The sequence below is a fragment of the Phyllostomus hastatus genome, unplaced genomic scaffold (assembly GCF_019186645.2).
Source record: "Phyllostomus hastatus isolate PE091 unplaced genomic scaffold, TTU_PhHast_1.1 phas_scaffold_216, whole genome shotgun sequence".
Lineage (NCBI taxonomy): Eukaryota > Metazoa > Chordata > Mammalia > Chiroptera > Phyllostomidae > Phyllostomus > Phyllostomus hastatus.
Genome location: NW_025334018.1, coordinates 7,718,880 through 7,743,255, shown reverse-complemented (window position 1 = coordinate 7,743,255; position 24,376 = coordinate 7,718,880). Strand labels below are relative to the sequence as shown.

Sequence of the window (24,376 nt, the reverse complement as noted above, 5' to 3'; positions counted from 1 at the left end):
GAGATTCAAGTCAATCGTTAAGGAAGTCAGCACCTATTAAGAAAATTGGCTACAAACCTGACACAGTAGCATTTGTGCCAACTTCTGGTTGGAATGGTCAAGTGTAAACCTGCCTTCATTCAAGAAATAGAAAGTCACCTGTGAATATGGCAGTGTCAGTGAAACCACGCTGCTTGACGCCCTTGATTGTGTTGTGTTACCAACTTGTCTAATTGACAAGCCTTTGTGTCTGCCACTCCAAGATGTCCATAGTACTGATACTGTTCCTCTTGGCTGAGCACAGACTGGTGTTTTCAAACCCAGCATGGGGGTCACTTTTGCTGTTGTAACTGTTAGAGCTAAAGTAATATCTGTTGAAATACGCATGAAGCTGAAGCTTTGAGTGAAGCTCTTCCTGGTGATGGTGTGGTTTTCAGTGGCAAGGATGTGTCTGTCAAAGATGTTTATCAACACTCAGGTGATTATTTTGAACCATCCAGGCCAAATCAGTACAGCTCACAGTGCTTGCAAGGTCACTGAGCAGGGAAAATTGATCACCATTCTGGTAAGAAGCTGGAAGATGGCCCCAAACTCTTGAAATAGTTAACGTTGTTTCCAGTAAAACCCATATCAGTTGAGAACTTCTCTGGGATTTTTGTTGTTGTTTTGCTGCTCATGCTATGAGACAAGCCTTTCCTGTGGGTGTCATCAAAGCAGTGGACAAGAAAGCTGCTGGAGCTGGCGAGGTTACCAAGGCTGCCCAGAAAGCTCAGAAGGCTAAATGAATTATTATTCCTAATACCTGCCACCTCAGTCTTAATGAGTGGTGGAAGAATTGTCTCAGAACCTGTGTCTCTATTCACTGTTTAAGTTTAATAGTAAAAGACTGGTTAATGCCTCTGAAAAAAAGTCTATTAAAATTATCACATATATGGTAATAAAAGCTAAGGGACAATACAAAAAAAAGGGGGCTCTGATGTTTTGTGAGTTCTGACCAAGATGGAGGCATAGATAGAACACTTTGCTTCCTGGCACAACCAAAAGAAGGATAACCAATTTAAAAACAAAAAACAACCAGAACTGCCAGAAAATCAAACTGAGGAAGTCCGACAACCAATGAGTTAAAGAAACATATGTCCAGACTGGTAAGAGGGGTAGAGACAGGCAGCTAGCGCATAGAGGATTCCTGGCAGTAAAGTGGCTAGAGGACCAGGTTGGTGGGGAGGGGTTGCTGGCTGAGCTGTCAGTCCCACATTCATGTGTGCATAAGCCAGGAGGAATAATTGGAGAGCAAGACAGACCACTTATCCCAGGGCTTCAGTGCAGGAAACTAAAGATTCAAAGATCTCTGGCTGTAAAAACCTATGGGGGTTGCAGCAGTGGGAAAAACTCCCAGTCTTACAGGGGAGTCCACTGGAGAGGTCCAAGAGTCCTAGAACGTACATAAACCCACCCACCTGGGAATGAGCACCTGAAATGGCACAACCCACTTGTGGGAAATGAGGGAAGTGACAGAAAGTGGAGCAAGAGCCGAGCAAGTGGCATTGTTCCCTCTCTGACCTCTCCCCTACACACAGTGTCACAACCCAGCCAAGTGGGTTGCCCCTGATGGTGAATACCTAAGGATTCACCCCTTACTATGTAATATGGTCCAAATGGAAGAACAGATCAAAACTCCAGAAAAAGACTAAGCAATGAGGAGATAGCTAGCTATCAGATGCAGAGTTCAAAACACTGGTAATCAAGATGCTTACAGAAATGATTGAGTGCAGATGCAAAGTAGAAGAAGTAAAGGGTATACAAAGTGAAATAAGGTATACAGGGAACCACCAGCAGAGGGAAGGAAACCGGGATTCAAATCAGCCATTTGGAACGGAAGGAAAGAAATAAGCATTCAGCTGGAACAGACTGAAGAAATAAGAATTCAAAAATATGAGGAGAGGCTGAGGAACCTCTAGGACAACTGTAAATGTTCCAACATCCAAATCATACTGCCAGAAGGAGAAGAGGAAAAGCAAGAAATTGAAAACGTATTTGAAAAAATAATGAAGGAAAACTCCCCCAATCTGGCAAAGGAAATAGACTTCCAGGAAGTCCAGGAACTCAGAGTCCCAAAGAAGTTGAATCCAAGGGGAAACACCAAGGCACATCGTAATTAAATTACCCAAGATTAAAGAGAAGGAGAGAATTTTAAAAGCAACAAGAGAAAAGCACAGAGTTACCTACAAAGGAGTTCCCATAGACCTCTCAGCTGATTTCTCAAAAGAAACCTTACAGGCAAGAAGGTGTTGGAAAGAAGTATTCAAAGTCATGAAAGGCAAGGACCTCCATCCGAGATTACTCCATCCATCAAAACTATCATTTACGGCCCTGGCTCAGTGGATTGATTACGGGCTGCGAACCAGGCATCGCAGGTTCGATTCCCAGTCAGGACACATGCCTGGGTTGCAGGCCATGACCCCCAGCAACCACACACTGATGTTTCTCCCCTTCCCTTCCCTTCCCTTCCCTTCCCTTCCCTTCCCTTCCCTTCCATTCCCTTCCCTTCCCTTCCCTTCCCTTCCCTTCCCTTCCCTTCCCTTCCCTTCCCCCCCTCCCCCTTCCCTCTAAAAAAAACAAAAACAAGCAAAAAACTATCATTTACAATGGAAGGAAAGGCAGATAAAATGCTTCCCAGAAAAGGTCAAGTTAAAGGAGTTCATCATTACCATGCCCTTATATGAAATGTTAAAGGGACTTACCTATGAAAAAGAAAATCAAAACAGTGAACCATAAAATGACAAACACCTATGAAAAACTGAACCTAGAGAAGAACAAAAACAAACTAAGCAAACAACTAGAACAGGAATAGATCCACAGAAATGGAGATAGATCACATGGAGGATTATCAGTGGGAAGGGTGAGGGGAGAGGGGGGGAAAGGTGCAGGGAATAAGAAGCATAATTGGTAGGTACAAAATAGACAGGGGAGGTTAAGAATAGTATAGGAAATGGAGAAGCCTAAGACCTTGTATGTCCAACCCATGGACATGAACTAAGTAAGGGTGGCGGGGGGGGATGGAAGAGGGTAGGCGGGTGCAGGGGAAGGCATTTTTAAGTTTTTTTGTTTTCCACATTAGTACTTTTTACTGGAAACAACTTGACCAAAACTCTGTCACAGAATTTTGAGACCTATTAAAAAATGTTTAATGAGAAAAATAAAAAGAATGTCCCTGACCTAGAACCCTTACTAGCAAGCTCACCAAATGTTGAAGAAAGAAATAATTCCAACCTATACATTCTCGTTCAGAGAAAAAAGAGAGAATGCTCCTCAATTCATCTTAATGAGACTAACATAATCTTGACACCAAAACTAGACTGGAAGAGTATGGGAAAATTATAGAGGAATCTTACTGATGAACATAGATGCAAAAACAACCTGAATCTAGCAGAACCAAAGAGTATAATACATCATTACTAGGTAGGGCTTTTCCCAGGAATGGAGGCATGGTTTAATGTTGGAAAATAAATTCACATAATTCACTGTGCTTAAAAATTAAGAGAAAAATTGAATGATGATCTCAAAAGGTGCAGAAAACGTAAAAAATTCATTTATTATGAAATAAGCCAGGAACAGAAAGGAACGTCCTTAGTCCAGTAAACATATCCTCCAAAAATAAAAGCCTACATCAAACCTGCTACCTAAGAGGAACCAAACAAGGATGATGCCCAATAGTAACATTTCTGTTTAACTTTGTAATGGAGTTCCTACCCAGAGCAGTAAGCCCTCCTTCACCACCAACACCCCCCAAAAGAAAGAAGAAAGAAAGAGTATAAATGAAAGGATTGAAGAGCAAAAAACCCAAAATTGCCATTAATTGCAGATGATATGATTGTATACATGGAAAATGAAAAAATATTATAGGTAAATTATTGATATTAAGAGAGTTGCCCCTACTGGGTGGCCCAGTTGGTTGGAGTGTCATCTCATACACCAGAAAGGTTGTGGATTCCAATCCCAGTCAGGGCACATACCAGGTTGCAGATTTGATCGCCAGTTGGGGCATATACAGGAGGCAACTGACTGATGTTTCTGTCTGACATTGATGTTTTTCTTTCACATCAGTGTTTTTTCTCTCCGCCTCCAACCCCCACAACTTCTCCCTCTCCCTGTCTTTCCTTCCTTTCCTTTGGCCCACTTCCTCCCTCCCTCTCTCTAAAAACCAGTAAAAAAAAAGTTTGGCAAGGTTGTTGGACTCAAATCAATGTAGTAAAATTATTTTAACTATGGAGTAGAAACAAAGTAAGAAAATGAAAAACATTTTAATTTTTTATGCTGGAAAAAAGAAATACAGTTGATTCTTGTTTTTCACAGTAATTATGTTCCATAAAGTTGCCATGAACACCAAATTAGTGAATGCTGAATCACTGTCCCTGGGGGAAATACAGATTCCTGCAAGTCCCTGGTCACAGTTTCATCAACCGATCGATATATAACCTTGCTTTATGTGTGTTTCAGTATAAAGATACCTTATTATAGATATATATATATTTTTAAATGTATTGTTGATTCATAACATTGACCTCACAGCAATGCCTAAACAAAGTTTAGTACAAGTAATTTCTTAGTAAGGCACATGACAGCCTTCTTGTGCTTAGAAATCTAAACAGAACTTCAGTACTAAGCTTGGAAACCATCATAAATAACAAATTTATCAACAAAAGGGCAAAAATGTGAAGAAATATAGCAGTAAATAAACTATGAAAAGGACATGTGTTTCTGGTATGATAGCTGAAACAAGAGAGCAGAGAGCATCATCCCCTTGTTTGACCTCATCTGAGAACAAGCACATTGACCAACTCAAAATTTTCACTACTTTGTGCATGACCAAGAATGACTGCAAAAGCGTCGTGTTGCTTTTGGGGTTACAAATAAATTTTAGAAAAACGGGTGAATTTGCAGATGTGGCATCTGAGATTAATGAATATTGACTATGAGTATACCAAGAAATAAATCTTAAAAGATGCATAATATCTCGCCCTGACTGGTGTGGCTCAGTTGGGTGTCACACCAAGAGCTAAGGGTCGCTGTTTCTGTTCTTGGTGGGTTGCAGGTTCCATGTTCAGTCAGGATGCGTGTGAGAGGCAGCAGGTCGATGTTTCCCTCCCTCTCTTTCTCCTTCCCATCCATCCCCTCTCTCTAAAAATAAATTAGTTAAGTGTGTGTAAATAAATAAGTAAATAAATTGTTTTTAAAAGATGCATAGTATCATCTCTGGAGAAACTTGTAAAATTTAATTGAGAAACGCTGAAGAAAACCTAAATATCTGTGGATAGGGAAAACTATTTAACAATGTCTGTTCTTCCCAGATTTATTTTATAAATCCAATACAATCTTAATTAAGATCTCAGTAGGATTGTTTTTCCCTGTATTTTACAAAGTGACTCTGAATTTTATATAGAAGTGCAGAGAGCTCCTTCCTCCCTGTCCTTTAAAAGAGAAAGCAGAGAAACTCTTGAAAAATGACCAGTGGGATGATTCACTCTACAAGATTTCAAGACTTACTAAAAGGGGTGTGGCATTGGCTCAGAGATAGCCAAGATGCAGTCTAGAAACAGACCGATATATGTGAATACTTGATTTATATATGAAACTATAGGTAGTGGGAAAGAACTTTTTCATAAATATTGCTGGGACCATTGTTTGTTTATATAGAAAAAATTAAATTTCACTCTCACCATACACAAAAATTAATTCCATTTATTTTGGAATTAATTACCTGACCATAAAAGAATGATAAAGCTTTTTGAAGACAATATAGAATGTCTCATGACTTGACTTCATAAGATTGCTAAACTCAGCTGCATTAAAACAAAGACCTTGCCATGGCTGGTGTGGATTGAGTGCCGGCCTGAGAACTGAAAGGTTGCGGGTTCAATTCCCAGTCAGGGCACATGCCTGGGTTGCCGGCCAGGTCCCCAATTTTGGGCATTCGAGAGGCAACCAATTAATGTATCTCTTGTACACTGATGTTTCTGGCTTTCTCCCTCCCTTCTCCTCTCTAAAAGTAAATAAATGAAAACTCTTAAAATTAAAAGAAAAACAAGAAAACCAAGGACTTTTCATTTATCAGTGGACATCATAAAGTGAAAAAACAAAGCAGTTGGCTTGAGTGCATGGCAGTGAGTGGATATCCTCGACTGTCCCACTTTCTGCCCTCATCACTTTGGTCGCGGGCTGTGTTACTTGAGCTCCTCACGGCTTCCACCTTCTCCTCCCTTCCCCATGGGGTGCACACACCATGACAAAGAAAGACAAGAAGTCCTTTGCCCATAGGTTGGTTAACTGGAAGCTCTTTGACAACTCGACCGCTGGAGTGTTGCTGGGATGCGCTACCAAGGGCTGGGGTTTCATTTTGCCCTTCTACCAAGTCCTTTATGGGTTCTTGGCTGCACTCTTGACACTCACAATGTGGACTGTGCTTCAGAACGATGAGGTTCCAAAATATTGTGGCCAGATTTCTAGTCCAGGACTACAGTTTTTCTAAAACCAGTGCCTGTGTTGGAATATTGATTCAGTATATTTGATTCAGAGTCCTGTAAAGGGTACATTGAAGACCTTAAGAAGTTGCTGAAGTCGTATGATTTAAGTGAACAGAAGAATCTCACGATCTGTTCGGATGGAATACTTTTTGAAGGGTCCCAGTTTCCTGTTGCTTATGCCAAACATGGAGTGAAGTAAATAATCCTGGCTTTGGCTACTCCAGTGGACACCCTTGTATTCTTCTGAGAATGAATGGAAGAATTGGATTACAGCCTCAAGGAGAACTAAGAAAAGAATGCTTTAGTAATTTTAAGAGTGAAAACATAACTCTATCAGCTTTTCCTTCCAGTGCAATTAGAGACTTAAAATATTTTCCATATTATAGGAAAAAATTGCACTTGATATTTCTATAGCCATTAGTTGCTCTCCAGCTTGTCTTTGGTGCTAGCTCTACACCAAAAGAAGTAACAGCCAAGTGCAAGATTGTTGGATCACCCAACCCAAAAAACCATGATGATCGTGCAAGTTTTTAGGACAAGTCGTGTTTAAAATCACAATGCATGCATAGTAGGAGTTAGGATATCTCCACAGAATAGATGTTGTGCTGTCTGTCTTCATTTTGTATCAGCTAGATCTGATATTTTAGAATCATGAGACCACCTTAAAGAAAGGTAGGGTGGTACGTGACACTGGGTAACAGCATACATGCTTCCAGATCATAGTGTTCAGTGTCCTCAGAAGCAACTGGCTGTTGCTTCTGCTGCCTTTGGTAGCATTGTACAGTCACTGGATAGGGACAGGGAACACCTGATTCTAAACTTGACATGTGGAATGGAGGTCTTGTCCTGTTCTTATGTGGTTTACTTGCCAAGTGTCTAAAACTTAATGTGTGCTGTGCTGTGCTATGTAAATATTTTATAGACTTAACGCTGGTTAGCTATCATATTTTGATACCGGCAAAGTTTTAGAGATGAAAAGGTAGGGAAAAAAGTGGTGTGTGGAGTTCTGTATGTGAAAAAGAAAAAAGAAAAGTAGATTTGAAAGATGGTCCTGGGGAAAAAAAATGAAGAACAAGCCACAGAGTGGGAGGAGATATTTGTAGTGCAGTCAACAATGGGACCATAAAGAATGATAAAATGAGAAGAAAAAGACCGCCCCCCCCCCATAAGTTTACCTGGCACTTATCATACTAGAAATTGTTTAAATATTTATTAATCACTTTTAATTTTTTTAAGATTTTATTTATGTTTTTAGAGAGGGGAAAGGAGGGAGAGAGAGAAACATCAGTAGGTTACCTCTGGAGTGTCCCCTGCTGGGGACCTGGCCTGCAACCCCTAGGTATGTGCCCTGACTAGGAATTGAACCGGCAGCCCTTTGGTTCACAGGCTGGTGCTTAAATCCACTGAGCCACACCAGCCATAGCTAAATATTTGTTAATTGCTTTTAAAACAATAAATGCAAATAATAAAAATGTAAAGTAGTTTTTGCATTCTTACAGATTTCTAATATATGGCTTAATAGCAAAACAGCAAAATTACCTTAGATGCTTCTGCAGTCTGTTGTGATACATGTCATTAATAGCCTTAGAACTACTGAGATATGTGATTACATATAAGTCAAGTTCCAGTCAGGAGAGAGAAATCACACACCTGTAATTTAAGCAATGAAAATGCAATATAAAGAATTGTTTAGTAGGTAAAAAGTAGCTAACTACTAACAAGAGTAAAAGAACTCTGAGGTGTGATGGGACACCTGGACCTGAGGGAAAAGTGAATAAGGAGCACCCCTCTACTCCCAGCTGAGACTCTTACCTGAGGAAAGAGGGAATTGCTACACGCACATGCCACTGTAGTTGCTAAGAAACAGGGTGGAGAAATGCAGGAGCAACTTTCTGCTGTGCTAAAACACTGCCAAGATGTCTGTATGCTTGCCGATCCACTTGAGAACAGAACACCAAAAGAATTTCTACAGCCAATTCCAGCCTCTCAGTGTCCCTCTAGGGCCCTCTGTTGGCAGAAACTAACAATGAGCCAAGGGGAAACAGTTTGCATTATGACTCCACTATCAACCAAGAAGAGTGGTTTAGAGCAGAGAGGCAATAAATTAATAACTGGCACACATACCTACCAGATAGGGCACACAATTTTAAAGTTCACCAGTACCAAAATTAGCAAGATAGTGGCACAATGGGAGCTCTTATATACTGTTGGTTTGAGAGTTCATTGGTATAAAACAGCCTCCTTTAATAAAGTTTATTATTGTCCTGACTGGTGTGGCTCTGTGGATTGAGCACAGGCCTGCGAACCAAAGGGTCATCGGTTCAATTCCCAGTCAGGGCACATGCCTGGGTTGTAGGCCGGGTGCACAGTACAGGGTGTGCAAGAGGCAACCATATGTCTCTCTTTCTTTCTTCCTCCCTTCTCCTCTGTCTAAAAAATTAAATTAAAATTAAAAAGTGTATTATGTATACCCTATGATCTTGTGATTCCACCCCTAGTCTTTTACAAAACTCAGAAACTCTTGCATATGTACAGCAACATCAGTGAAAGAGAATTTTTATAGTAATATTATTTGTGGTAGTGAAAATGTGGAAACAACCCAGATACATATTGCAAATGAATTACTTGGGTGTATTAAACAAAGCTTTAAAATGTTAAAAGAAATTATGAAGCTTGAAATAAGTGACACACTAGGGAAGATACTTGTTATAAGCAAATAAAAAAGATAAGTTATAAAATATGAATTATTTTAGTAGATATAAAGAGCAAGTTTTTAGAGATGAAATCTAGCTCCACTCTAATTTTGGAGTTTTTTTAAGTATTGTCTGCCTCCTCTTTGAGTTGACCCATTACTTCATCTTCCATTCAGTCAGCAAATTATTAGGTTAGCCAAAGAATCTGTTCCATTTTTTCTGTAAAATAAAACACACATTTTTTCATTTTCACCAATAACTTTATTGATTTTGATGTTTTAAATATATCAGCTGTCTCCCACCTGGTATAGCGTTGATTGTTTTCAATTAATGTCTTGATTTGATCACCATCGACTTCAATTGGTCTACCTGACTGTGGAGCATCGTCCAGTGAGAAATCTCCAGCACATCTGATCAGTCACAGCACCTTCCCCATACACTGCACAAATCTTTTTTTGCATTTTAATTGAGTCTTTACTGTTCTTGAACTAATAAAGCATAATATGCTGAAAATGTTGCATGTTTTCTTCTATCTTCAGTATTAAAATGACTACACAAAAATTTACCAATTTTGATTTTTTTTTAATGCACACTGATTTGACAGCTATCACAATACAGTCTAGCAAAATTGTTTCAAATGAAGTTAAAGACAACTAAGCACTACTAGAGCCATCTTACAGCAAAATCAAACAAACTTTTTGGCCAACCTAATACTAAGAACTTGCAAGATATAGCACATTATTCTGATGACATTCAAGAAATAAGATAGTGATAAAGAAAAGATATTTCCCTGATTGAAGCACAAGATTATGCTGTTTCATTCTGTTTATTTTAATTATGATACCTGGGCATCTCCTCTTGTGCTCTTCATCAGCTTTATGCTTTGAAGTATTTTGGTGATACCTTGCTGTTTTAAACCTTGGGGCAGGGGTTGCTGTTGAACATCCTAGCAGTTCTGCAAGGTCAGCCAGTTTTTGTTAAGTTAGTCAAACAACAAAGTTTTTAAGTAATTGTTTTATGTTATGTGTAGTAATCAGTATACTATCTACAAGAAATTGAGGTTGTGATTGGTAATGGCCGAAACAGAGGTCTAGAATAGCAAGATAAATAGAGCCCCTGTTCTGGGGTTTGTTTTGGTTTTATCTTAGGAGAATTCCTGAATACAAGAGATGGTTGAATTGTAAAAGTCTGAGAGCTCTGTGTCTGTATATCTATATACAGAATAAAGATATAAAGAATATATATAAAGAATAAATTGCCCTGGTTTGTGTGGCTCAGTGGATTGAGCACTGGACTGCAAACCAGACTGTAAACTTTATCAGTTCCCAATCAGGGCACATGCCTGGGTTGCAGGCCAGGTCTCCAGTAGGGGGCACTCAAGTGGCAACCATACATCGATGTTTCTCTCCCTCTCTCCATTCCCCTCTCTAAAAATAAATAAATATTTTTTTAAAAAAGAATAAATCTAGCTAAGAATTTTAGCACTAACAAATTATATACTAAAAATCATTTTACAAATGAGGAAACCTTTCTCCCAAAAAACTTCCTAGGAAAGCCAGAAGTAAAACCTCTAGGTTCCTCATTTAGTACTTTTAATTATATTATATCCTAGTCTTATTTGTATGTTTTCTTTGCAGTTGCTGGGGTTTTTTGTTTTTGTTTTTGTTTTTTGTTCCCCAGTGTATTTTACTTGAGGACTTTGCTGAATAGCTATTGGGACTTCATAGTGAATACTTTGGTTTGAAAATGACACAATCCAGTTATTATTTATTTAGTTACTATTTAGTGAGCACCTTGTGGGTGTCAGAGAAACACCAATGAATAAATTATAATCTCTGCCATGAATAAGTTCTAGGTCTATTTGAAAAAAAACATGACTTCTGGCTGAATGACCAACCATCTATTCCAAAAGGTTCTTTTAAATAACACATTTACATTTTTTAAGGATTTTATTTGTTTGTTTATTGACTGAGGGGAAGGGGGAAAGGGAGGGAAACATCAGTGTGTGGTTGCACTCGTGCGCCCCGTACTGAGGACCTGGCCTTCAACCCCAGGCACATGCCCTGACTGGGAATCAGACTGGCGACCCTTTGGTTCACAGGCCAGCACTCAGTCCACTGAGCCACACCAGCCAGGGCCAGTTACATTGTTTACAAAATAGCTGAACCAGCAACAGTAGACATATTAGAATGTCAGAGCTGACACTAACCAGTATGTCTGTGTCAGTAGAACCATGTAATGTGGGCAGTTAGACTGGAGAGGGAATAAAGTAGTCTTACATCATAAACTCTTCTGGGCTTCCAATTAGATTTTCTCTCAGGAATGCTTTTCCTGCTTAGACCACCAGGAATCCCACAGATTAAGATCAACAAATATATGTTCCCAGAGAGCAAACACACTGAGAAACAAACCATCATGAGGGAGAATCGGCAGATTTAAACCTCCCCTACTCCCAGTAATGAGCTTCAGATACTAGAATCATCAGACAATGTAAAACAACCATGTAAGAAATGTTAAAGAAAGGTTAAATGAAATAAAATGAACAATGGGCAGATTTGGGAAAGAGCCGAATAGTTCTGAAGAAATCAGAGTTTCAACACTAGAGGTGAGCAAGTGAAGATTAGAATGAGAGGCCTCCTTACCATCAAATTAGAATCCTGGAGGAGAGAACTTCTGAGTTCTTTTGAAGAGGTAATGGCTGAGAACTCTAGAATTGATGAAAAACATGAATCTGTAGGTGTAGGAAGCACAACATGAACAAAGTGAATAAATAAAAAAAATCCAAACCTGGTCATTGTAATAAAATTACAAAACAAAAAGTTTTCAGAAGCAGCCAAAGCACATCTACTTAGGATAACTGTAATTTCAAAAGAAAATCAGAAAATAAACAGTGTTAGAAAAGATGGGGGAAATTTTCTACATTTCTGGTAGTTAACAAACTTCTGAATCAGTTTTACTCTGGGGCATTAGCAATTAAAGGGATGGTGAGTCATGCTGGCTATAAAATAGATGAAATACCTAATAGTGGCTTTTACAGAAGATATGTGAAACCTTTGTTAATAAATTGTATTTGAGACTGTTGAACATAAATTCATAAATATTAATGCTTTGCTGCAATAAAGAATTTTGTATAAATCATAGGTGTTAATAGAAAAATAATACTTTCCAAATTAATTCAAATTAAAAATGCCAAATTTCTCCTCTTTTAGAACTTAATATTACTCTAAATTTACTCTGGGAAAATAAGTGATAATATAACTAAGAAATGTTTTGAAATATAATTGTAATGAAGGAAAGTAAGCTACTGTTTTGAAGATAATACAGTATAAAAATGGATCAATGTAACAGAATTTGCAGCCAAGAAAAGGTCATTAAATACATGCTAGAGGAAGCACAGTAAGTCTATGTAGAAAAGAGAAATGATACTGGAGCAATTAATAGGAAATCTGTTTAGAACCTGACTTTACATCCTATATCCCAGTAGATTTTAAATGAATTATTCAACCGAATGTTAAGAAAATAAGTTACAATTTTAAATATCTTTGTTAGGACATTTTTAAAACATTCAGGGAAATCTGATTATAGAATAAATGTAGATGATACCGAAGAGTTACTGTTAATTTTTATTAAGCGTGGTAGTAGCACTATGGTTATATAACAAAATGTTGTTAGGGATTTTTAAAAGTAGGGGTAAAATGACATGATAGCTGGGATTTGCTTTAAAATAATACTTCAGCCCTGGCCAGTATGGCTCAGTTGCTTGGAGCATCTTCCTGTACATCAGAAGGTTGTGGGTTTGGTTCCCTGTCAGGGCACACGTGAGTACCTAGGTTGCGGGTTGATTCCTGGTCTGGGAGCCTACGAGAGGCAGCCAGTTGATGTTTCTCACATTGGTGTTGCCCACCAACCCCCATCTTCTTTCTAAAAGCAATGAAAAAAAAAGTCCTTGGGTGAGAATTAACTTACTGATTAAATACTTCAACAGAGAAGAGTGATAGGTGGAGAAAATGTGACAAATCTTGATAATTTTTTTAATCCAGGCAATTCTATTCTTCTTTTCAGTATGTTTTAGATTTCTGATAGTACAACTTTTGAAAGAGAGGAAATGGTTAAATTGAGATTACAAATATAAATTGAAATGAGACAAACCATAACTGCAGAAGTGTGGTGAGCAGTATACTCATACTGGTGGTACAGATACAAATTGGTACAGCCCCCTTAGAAAATATTCCACATTGTTAAAGAGAAAGAGAAATTTGGACCACAAGATATTCCGTGCAGCATTAATCGTAGTAACAAATCTAGAAACAACCTAATATCCAATAGTAGGCATGTGGTAAATTTTGGAACGGTCACATGATAGAGTATTGTGCAGTCATTAAAAGTAATGTTTACAAAATTAGAACACTGGGAAAAGCTTCTTTTGTTAAGTGAAGAGAATATAATACAATTTTATATATGTGTGTATACATATATAACTATATGTAATAAATATATAAAATTGGTTTCAAATACAATACTAGCATCCATAAGGGAAAAAACTAGAAGATACTAATGCTGAGATTAGTATGCTATAAAAAAATCTCCATTTGGTGAAAATGGGTGGAGTTTTTCTTTACACTTTTCATAATTTTTGCAGTGCTGTATACATAAATTTATAGTATATGAATACTATATAGCATATATATTATTTGTATATAGTACTTATATAATATACTTAGATTATGGTGTTTTAATATATGAAATTTATAACTTGTAATATACTACTATTGCATACTATATACATAACACTATGCTGTAAATACACTAAATACTACTGTAAAATTACTGTATATACTACTGTATGTGTGTGTATACCATATTTTTGGACCATAAGACATACCTAGGTTTTAGAGGAGGAAAAGAGGGGAAAAAATTTTTGAAGCAAAAAACATGGTATAATATTTAATAACAAATAATATTTCACCAATGTAAATGTAAACAGAACTCAATGGCAGCATAACCAACCATTTATCCTCCCAAATGGGGGGGTGCGTCTTACATCCAAAAAATATATGTGTGTGTGTGTGTGTGTTATAATGAGAAGGGATGTCAGCATTAAAAATAAGAGTAGAGTCTTCATTCTGGTTAATAAATCTCTAGAAAATATAATTTTCTAGAAGTTTAATACAATTCTGTTTCTTTTTTTTTAATATTTTATTTATTTATTTTTAGAGAGGGAAGGGAAGGAGAGAGACAGAGACAGAGACAGAGAGACAGAGACAGAGACATCAGTGTGTGGTTGCTGGGGGTCATGGCCTGCAACCCAGGCATGTACCCTGACTGGGAATCGAACCTGCGACACTTTGGTTCGTAGCCCGTGCTCAATCCACTGAGCTACGCCAGCCAGGGCTACAATTCTGTTTCTTATACATGATGTTATTAGGCAAAAAGAAGAAAGTCCTCTGTTAACACATTATATTATGGATTCGTGTTTGAAGCGGGCCATAAAGTTCACATAGCTCAGCTTTTTGTCATCAAACTCCCTATTGGGTTGGTGGTTTACTTGGGGAGAGGTTAAGTTTTTGTTTTGGGTTGGGTTTTTTTCCATTTTGTCTTTTGACATATCTGCTAAGAATGTCAGAATGTTCTCAGTTCTCTAACAGATCTGGCAGAGTGAAATTTCTTTCCCTATAACTTAATGCCATAGTCCTTATTTTATCTCCTGGGACCACATAAAACCAGTTTGATTCCTTTCCTTTACAGCAATGAATAACTTCCCTGCATTGTTTCCTGTTTGTTCTACAGTTCCACATTAGATATGATTTTAATTTTTGCTTCTGGTAATTATCTGTCAAGCACTTTTATTTTAATACTTTTCTTGCCTTGCTAAAGTTAGATGACTAGCCTGAAGCAGAAGCCCGTCTGTGAAGCAGAGTAAAGTGATACTTCTTACCTCTACCATTCTAGATATGTATTACTATAGTATTAAGTAATTGCTTTTTGGAAAACCTGTTACAGAATGTGATTGATTCATAATGTTTTCAGCGAAAGCTTTAAGGAAAAAAAACTATATAGCATAGCTAAGCCTTGTCTTATTCTTCTTGTGCAATGGACTTTTTGGACCAGGTTCTTCATTATTAATTTTATCTTACTAGATTCAGTCTATCTTTTCAGATTCTAGTATGTCAGTGAGCACACTTAAGTAGCCCTCTCAACTTCATATCCACCAGAAAGTTTAGTGTGTTGTTTATAACATTGTATGTGTCATTGGTAAAAAGTATTGAATAAGAGTACTTAAGATTTTAGTCCTAGGCACTGTGGGGTTGGGGGGGGGGCGAGTTTTAAAAAAAACATGAGCCCTGGCTGGTGTGGCTCAGTGGATTTCACACCAGCCTGCAATCTGAAGGGTCGCCGGTTTGATTCCTGGTCGGGGCACAGGCCTGGGGCCAGGTCCCCAATTGGGGGCATGTGAGAGGCAACCACACATTGATGTTTCTCTCCCTCTCTTTCTCCATCCCTTCCTCTTTCTCTAAAATTAAATAAATAAAATCTTTAAAAAAAAAATCAAAAGACATTTGGAAAATAATTTTGTTGACAACTTTATTTCAGATTCATAGTTTGAGATATGTTAACATTGTTTTCTATCTCACTTTTTTTTTCTCCTCAGGGATCCATCTGTCTCTAAGTCTATAGAACGAATCTTTAAAATCTGGGAAGATAGAAATGTATACCCAGAAGAAATGATTATGGCTTTAAGAGAAGCTTTGAGTAAGTGTCTTTTCTCTCCTGAAAGAAAAAATTTTAGTCACTGTTCAGGCTTTAAAATTAAATCTATTTTATAGGCCTGGTCCTGTTGCCTAATAATGAAAAATAAAATTTTGGATGTAGCCTTGTTTGTTTAAAATTAAATATTTATAAAAATTTGAATTAAAATCTAAGTAGAATTGGTTTTGGGGGGGTGAATTTTGTTTTTATTGACTAAAGAAAGTCAAGCCTATTAGGTGACAATGGCCACCTGATTGTTTTCTTCATTTGCTTTACGTAAAGCGTTTAAACTGTTCACTTTTTGTGCTTAATAACTACTTCCTTGTCCTCTTACTGTTGGAGAATTTTTGGACAAGTTTTCAGTTTTCACTATAACTATTTGATATTAAGCATTATTGTTGGCATTCTTTAGTCTCTACCTTGGTTTAGATTTATGGTAAGTTGTGTACCTGGTGGTTGTTTTTTTTAAAGAAGTTATTTACTGCCTGTGTGTTAGATTCATGTAATTAAGCCATGGAATAGAAGCTGTTAATATCTGATAACATGACCGTTATTTGACTAGAAATTTGCTTTAAAAATAGCATCTTCTAAGAAGCTGTTAAATTCTTCCTTTCAGTGTGTCTACTGGTATTTTTAAGCTTCCTACCTGATTCTCAAGATGAGTAATTTCATTGACTATAGAAATTATGTTTATTTGACAGCTTCTTAGAGATCTAGCAGGTGTTTTATTTTTTTATTTTTTTATAAAAATGAAAGAAAAGGAAAGAAAGAAACAACACACAGTCTCGGATTGCCTTTTTTCATGCTACAACTTTGACACTGAAGTGGACAGACAGAACAGCTTCCCGTAATGCCAGATTGCAAAAACTGAAATGTTTTCCAGGTACCACTTTCAAAGCTCAGAAGCAGATGAAAGAAAATCTGAACAAACAACCGAATAAGCAGTGGAAGAAATCACAAAGTAAGGAACAAAATCTCAACTAATATAAAATTAACTCCTCTTTTTGGAGCAGAAGAAAATGTAGACCATTTGACATCGTACTTCGCATAAACCATGGGCAAGCCTGTGTTTTCCAGGCCTGGGAGGCTCTCAGTGACTTATACTAAACAAGCCATCATGGAGTTACTTCTTAAAAAACAAAAACAAAACAAAAACAAAATACTACTTTTAAACAAAGAAAATGCAGGAAGAGGGTTTAAATGAGTGAAGACTCAAGAGTAGTTGGGGGATTAAAAGAAGAAAATAAATACTTGATAGTGCCCAGGCTAACTCTCAGGTTCAAAGATAAATGAAGTTAGAGGCAGCTGGCATTAAGCAACAGAGCTGAAGAGGAGACTAGGCATTAAGAAGCATTTCTGTGGGAGCCATGAAACCCTTCAGATTTGGGGATACACTCTGCCAGATTAGACATGGGCCTCAGATCCTGGCCAGAAGCTCATTCTCTAACAGGAGCTCCTGCTATGTTTATCATGTTTACCCAGCATGAGACCAAGGGAGTGGAATACTGCATGCGATAGGCTGCTGTGGGCCAAACTAAGGAATATTGAGAAAGACCTGAAGGTGTGGAGGGAACAAGGTAAAAGACAGTGAGAATTAGGAGGTGAATCAAGACACTTGGGATGGTTTTGCTCCAACAAGCATTTGATTTTCATCATGATTAAGTGAGTCCTCTGACATCTTTTTGGGCATAAGTTGCATGCTTAGGAACAACAGGAGTCATCATTTCAGCCAAAATTCCACCACAGTGATAATGTACTTAGAACTTTCCTTGCCTGTTTTTGCTGTGAACTGAGTCAGCAGAAAAAGAAATCCAGAGCTAAATACATAAGAATAGAGTTGATGTTTGTAAGTAACTTTCTTCAGCCAGTGCTCAGGATTAATTGGATGTCCTGCTCCTGAACACTCTTAATTTGAAGTATTGAGATCCTCTTACACTCAGTCAGACTAGGAAGAAAGGTACTTCATGTATCTCCAAATCAATAATTCTAGGACTTTATGACTTAAAGAGCCTATTGGAGGTAAGTAGGTCAGTCCTATCTAAACAATATGTTTTTATATTGACCATGCTTGGGAGTGTTTAAATTTCATATTCTACTATTTATTCTAGAAATTATTATTATTTAAGTGCATGTTTGACATAAGTTCAAAAGTATACCCTTAAATATGGAGCAAAAAAATTTCTGAATATTAGTTAACATTTTCTGCCTGTATTCTTAACGACCTTTTGTTTCATTCCAACAGCATCCACGAATCCAAAAGCTGCTCTCAAGTCTAAGATAGTTGCTGAATTTCGAGTAAGTTACAGAATATGTTGAATATTCCAAAGCATTATTCATCCTTTTTGTGTTACAGTTTCATGTATAGTCCATAATATTCATTTTTATTCAGTTGTACATCAGTTATATTTTATATTTTAAGTTGTAAAGGAATCCAGATTGGGATCGGATTACTTGGAGTTTTATCCGTTTCTCTATTGGAAGAAATAACCTTCTTACAGAAAGTCTATTACAGGCTTCATTCTGTACTGAATCCTCCAGCCAAATTAGAATTTGCATAGAGTTGACATAGTAAGACTAATTAAAATTTTAAAACGATATATGGAACTTTGTTTCATTCTTAACCCTATATTCATAAACCAGCTTTGAATAATTAAGGAAAAGAATCTTTTAAAGTATATGACTGAAAAAATGTTTTGACATGAGAATTGATACTGATATATCCCAGAATATGAGGAAATGGGAAAGGTTTTTCCCTCTCTGGGTTTTATTAGGTTTTAATGGGGAAAGTTAAGTAAGTCACTGATCTTGTAAATGAAATTTGACTCTGCTCTGTGTTCAGTCTCAGGCCCTCATTGAAGAGCTGCTGCTGTATAAGCGCTCAGAAGATCAGATAGAGTTGAAGGAAAAACAGCTGGCAACTATGCGAGTGGATGTGTGTAGCACAGAAACTCTCAAATGCTTAAAAGGTAATATATACATCCTTTCAACTAGAGTAACTCAGATTTTCTTTCCAGATCCATCATTTTCAAGTGGAGAGACTGGCTCTTCTGTAAAGAGAACTTGATGTTGTAGAGAGCAGTTGTGCCAGCTCTGGTTTCTAGTGATTTCATCCATGTACATTTCATAAGTACATTCCTGACACAAGTGTTATATGTCGATTGTATCTCAAGAAAGCTAGAGAAAAAATAAATGGGTAAAAAACCCAAAGAAATCAATTCTGTCATTTTCCCCACATCTAGTGCTTTCTTACGTAGTTTAGGTTATATATAGACAGGTGTGTTTCACATGGGAGAGGAACGGGTTTGGGTATGGTCTTTAATCAGATCATTGTGATGCCTTGTAAATCGGGTTAGTTTTTTTTCCGTACATTGTAAATTATAAGTAACAGTAATTTATTAGAATATAAATCTAATGAAGGTAGAAATTACCTTTATTTGTTCACTGCTATATCCAGTGTCCAGAACAATGCTTGGTACATAATAAAAATTTGATAGATATTTTTGAAGTAATGAGTAAATGGCTACTAGATGTTTGGCATCTGCTTTAAATTTAACATGTTACCAAATTTAATCCTCACAGCATACTAAAAACCTCCATTTTGTATATGGGAAGTCCGAGGCTTTGTAAGGAGATGAGTAGTTTGCCCGGGTTACACAGCTGTTAAAAGACGAAGCCAAAACTTGTATTCTTTTCTAAATCCATATTCTAATAGTCATGGGAAAGTATACTTAGGAGAGTAAGTAACAGTTTGTGATCACATCACTATTGTTGCAAAAATAATGAAGTGTGTGTACTCTTCTGATATGAAATTATCAGGGATCTTTAGATAGGAAAGAATTTTAGTGCAATTCACAGAAAGATCACTTTATTTTTCTAAGCCTTGGTTTTAAGTTAATGTTCTAAGTGAACAGAATCCAGCCTCACTGCATTATTCCTAAGTAGTGGTGTGGCACCAAATTTGTGAAGAAAAGCAGTCAGTGAACTTTCTTTCAGTTGCACTTTCTTTTGTTTACTGTAATCACAGGTGTCTTCACAATGGACTATTGCTTTTAACTCTAGCAGACCTTTCTTGTGATTTGGAGAAGGCTTTTTAAGGTTAAACTATGAGGCTAAGAATATTGCACACTAAGGCAGCAAGAACAGGTTCACAGATCATCGGCAGTCAGGTTTACTTCAAAAGATTAAATTGTTTACTTTGTCTTTTTTTATCCTGAAATGAATACTTCCTCTGTTATTTTAGATAAGACTGGTGGGAAGAAGTTCTCCAAAGAATTTGAAGAGGCCAGCGCCAAACTGGAGGAATTTGTGAATGGATTAGATAAGCAGGTGAAAAATGGGCCCTCACTTACTGAAGCACTGGAAAATGCTGGAATTTTCTATGAAGCACAGTACAAAGAAGTAAAAGTCGTGGCCAATGTAAGTAGTAATTAAAGCTATCGTATGGATTGCTTACCGTATGTCAGTGAGTGTTTTATATGTGCTGTTTAACTCTGAGGATAAGCATTGTTATTTCCAGTTCACAGATGAGGAAGCTGCTTTTGAAGAGGGTTAGTTACCTTGTACCTGTATTGAGCTAGCAACTGTAGAATCTAAATTAAGACCTGGGTCTTTGATGTTAAAGCTCACACATACCTGATTTATGCTTTATGTCTTCGGATTTGAAAAGGGAGTATGTCAAGATACTGTTACAGGATATAAAATTAGGCTAAAATATATGTAGAAAACTAGATGGAGACATTCTGTTACTAAATTTCATGTAAATTGACTAAATTAAGGACCCTCTTTGTCCTTTGGAACGGAAAGTTGATAATTGGACATTTGTCTAATGGTTTCTGAAACTGTCCTTTTTGTACTTAATTTTTTTCAAGTTTTAATCACCACATATGGTCATAAAAGCATATGGAATAATACTGGGTTGGCAAAAGTTTGTCCATAAGATGGCTTAGTTGTCTTTAATTTCATTCAAAACAGTTTTGTTAGGTTGTATTGTAACAGCTGTCAAATCAGCATGAATTATAAAAAAAAGTTATCAGCTATGGCAGGTGTGGCTCAGTGGATTGAGCTCCGGCCTGGGAACCAAAGGGTAATTGGTTCAATTCCCAATCAGGGCGCATGCCTGGGTTGCCGGCCAGGTCCCCAGTAGGGTACATGCAAGAGGCAACCACACATGATGCTTCTCTCCCTCTTTTTCTCCCTCCCTCCCCCTCCTCTAAAAATAAATAAATAAAATCTTTTTCCTTCTTTTTTTTTTTAATGTTTTATTCATTTATTTTTAGAGAGAGGGGAAGGAAAGGAGAAAACGAAGGAGAGAAACATCAATGTGTGGTTGCCTCTTGGTGCCCCCTACTGGGGACCTTGGCCTGCAACCCAGACATGTGCCCTGACTGGGAATTGAACCAGTGACCCCTTGGTTCACAGGCTAGTGCTCAATCCACTGAGCCACACCATCCAGAGCAATAAGTAAAATCTTTTAAAAATGTTATCAAATTTGGTGAATTTCTGTAGAGCCATTTTAATACTGAAGATGGAAAAAATACGCAACATTTTTGGCATATTATGCTCTATTATTTCAAGAAAAAAATGCAACTGAAACAAAAGATTTGTGCAGTGGTTGGAAAAGGTGCTGTGGATGATTGAACTTGTCAAAAGTGGTTTGTGACATTTTGTGCTGGAGATTTCTCACTGAACAATGCTCCACTGTTGGGTAGACCAGTTGAAGTTAATGGAGATCAACTCAAGACATTAATTAAGAACAGTCAACATTATACCATGCAGGAGATAGATGACATACTCAAAACATCCAAATCAATGAAGTTATTGGTGAAAATAAAAAATGTGGCTTTTATTTTATGGGAAAAAAACTAAATAGATGTTTTTGTCCAACCCAATAGATTCCATTAGTCTCACTTCCTAGAAGCAGTTCCTTTTACGTCATTTAGCTTTTTTCCCCTCTGCATTTGCCTGCATATTTCTAAATAATAAGCCCATATTGTTCTTTTTTGATTTATCCTATTTAAGAAATATCTTTTAACTTCTTGATGTAGCAAATAAGGATTTAGCTTATATTTACCTGCCTTCCCCTTTCTCCCAATATAACTATTTTAAATGTGTTGATTACCTTTGTGAACTGAAGTGCAATTGACCCTTAAGCACATGAGGGTTATGGGCATTGACCCCCATCCCTCGTACAGTCAAAAATCTGCACATAACTTTCGACTCCCCCAAAATTTAATTATTGTGCAGTCATCCCTCAGCATCCACTGGGGATTAGTTCCAAGATTCCTAGCAGATACCAGATCTGCAGATGCTCGGGTCTCTTATGTAAGATGACATAGAACAGCACATATGGTCAGCCTTCCCCCCTGCAAATTGAAAATTCTGTTTTTGACCCATGGTTGGTTAACTCTGTGGATGCAAAATCTGGGGGATTCAGAGGACCGATAGACTCTCTGTATATTTATTGGGGGGAAAACCCCACGTATAAGTGGATCTGTGCACTTCAAACTTAAGTTGTTTAAGGGTCCGCTGTACTATACTATTTTTTGACCACTAACTCTAGACTCCCCACTTTATAAAATGAGTTTATGAACGTCCTTATCCTTTCTCATTAGTTTTGATTTATCTCTTCAGTTTCCCAGCTTCAGTGAACTCTTTTATAGTGTTGTCAAAGTTGATAATATTTGCATTTCATTCTATGATCATAATGGTCATCCATGCTTTACAGCTTAGAAATTAATAAACAAAGCTTACATTATACCTATGTCAACATTGCTCACTTCAAGGTTTTATAGTAATTATGGTTATATTAGAGATGGGGTTTTTCCTGGAATTTTTTTTCTTGCATTGTGTGCTTTCTCATTGTCTCCTTCCTCCCTCTGCCCTCTTTCTGGCACATCAGATATTCTGAATCTCCATTTCCCCAGAGGTCTTTCTGCCTGAACTTCCATTCTGCTCCATCATTTGGTCTCTAGAGCTCATCCTAGGACTATTCTATTGCTGTTCTTAGGTAGGCCCTCTGTTTTCCAAATTCCTTGTCTTCTTTTCTTACTTGTATTTTCTGGTTTTGCTGGAGCACCCTCAATTAATTTCCAAAAAAGGAGTTTGGTCGCAAGATATTTTCTGAGTCCTTACATCTTAAAATGTCTTTATTCTGTGTCCATATATGCTTTGATAGTGAATGGTTGAAAAGCATTTTCCTTCACAATTTATCGGACATTTCTCCTTTGTCTTTAGTATGTATTATATGAAGTCTTTGCAAGATCCTTTTCAGGTAACTGGCTTTGGGTTTGGGTTTGGGGTTTTTTTCTGTCTACAAGCTTTTTGGGACATTATCCATGATGTTTAAAATTTTTATAGTGATGTATCTACATGTTTTTCATTCATAATGAGTTACTTGGTATGCTCTTTCAGGCTATAGATGGGTGTTTTTCAATTTGGGAGTAATTTCTCTCTCCCCATTTCCTTTATTTTCTCTTTCAGGAACATTGGTTAACCAGATGTTGGACCTCCTAGATTGATACTTAATGTGTCCTGTGTTTTCTCAACCTTGATCTTTTTGTTCTCCCGTCTGGAAGATTTCAACTTTATCTTCCAGCTTCATCTTTTCATATTTTTATGTTTGAGTCATTTTAAATGTCTAAGAGTTCTCTTTGTTCTTTGTTCCTGTTTTTTTTTAGTAACCCTTTCTGATTTTAGACATACAATAATTGTGTCTCTGAAGATACTAAAACATTTTTTTCTTTTCTTAAATTGTCTGTTTTTCTGGTAGAGTCTTTTGGTTGTTTTGTTTGTTTGTCTGTTTCCTCCTAGATGTCTTGGTCTTTCTCTTTTATGATTTTGACTTTCCTTAAAACTCATATCTCTCTCTGTCCATTCATATTTAAGGATGAAGTATGAAAAAATAGATTGAGGGACTCTGTCCATGGGTAGGGATTATCTACTCTTGGGTGGCGAGCTGACCATTAGTCGGGACAGGAGGAGCTCTAAATGTCAGAAGGCTGAAATCTTTTTGCTGGGGTATTTTAACTCTGTAGAAAAGAACTCATTTTTTTTTTGTCTGGGACATAGTGCCTTGGCTGCTAAGTATGAAAGTTGCAGAGGAGGTGGTAGTAAGTGTTTGGCATTCACGCTTTCAATTAATTGTCCAGATTTTGGCCCCACTACCTACTCTACCTTTTTATACTCATCATTTTCTGGATCAAAGCTGCTCCAGGATTCTGCCAGATGGATCTCCTCTTCCAGATGGAACTCTCTTTCTATGTACTCCTGACCTCATTTTCTTCCACCCTGCCTCATCACTGCTCACTCTTCCACTCATGTTCTGTTGTCTAAAAATCTTAGAAACCTTTTTCTCAAGTATATTTCTTGTTGTTGGTTTATACCTTTGTATTCCTTTACTTTCCATTTTATAGGAGTCTCAGGAGGGAGAAACCGTGA

The 24,376-nt window shown here is 37.3% G+C and overlaps 1 protein-coding gene and 1 pseudogene across 8 annotated transcripts in view; both read left to right on the top strand.

Annotated features, from left to right (window-relative positions):
* RPRD2 (regulation of nuclear pre-mRNA domain containing 2) overlaps positions 1-24,376 on the top strand; it is a 95,091-nt gene that overhangs the window by 49,278 nt on the left and 21,437 nt on the right. For 5 of the 8 annotated variants that reach the window (XM_045816426.1, XM_045816423.1, XM_045816425.1 and 2 more), the window contains 5 exons: positions 15,843-15,943; positions 16,824-16,901; positions 18,183-18,235; positions 18,780-18,906; positions 20,181-20,356. In XM_045816426.1, the coding sequence (XP_045672382.1) occupies positions 15,843-15,943; positions 16,824-16,901; positions 18,183-18,235; positions 18,780-18,906; positions 20,181-20,356 (535 nt within the window). The remainder of the gene's footprint in view (positions 1-15,842; positions 15,944-16,823; positions 16,902-18,182; positions 18,236-18,779; positions 18,907-20,180; positions 20,357-24,376) is intronic. The other 3 variants (XM_045816427.1, XM_045816431.1, XM_045816429.1) reach the window with 1 other exon arrangement.
* Positions 6,260-7,069, top strand: LOC123804311 (annotated as a pseudogene).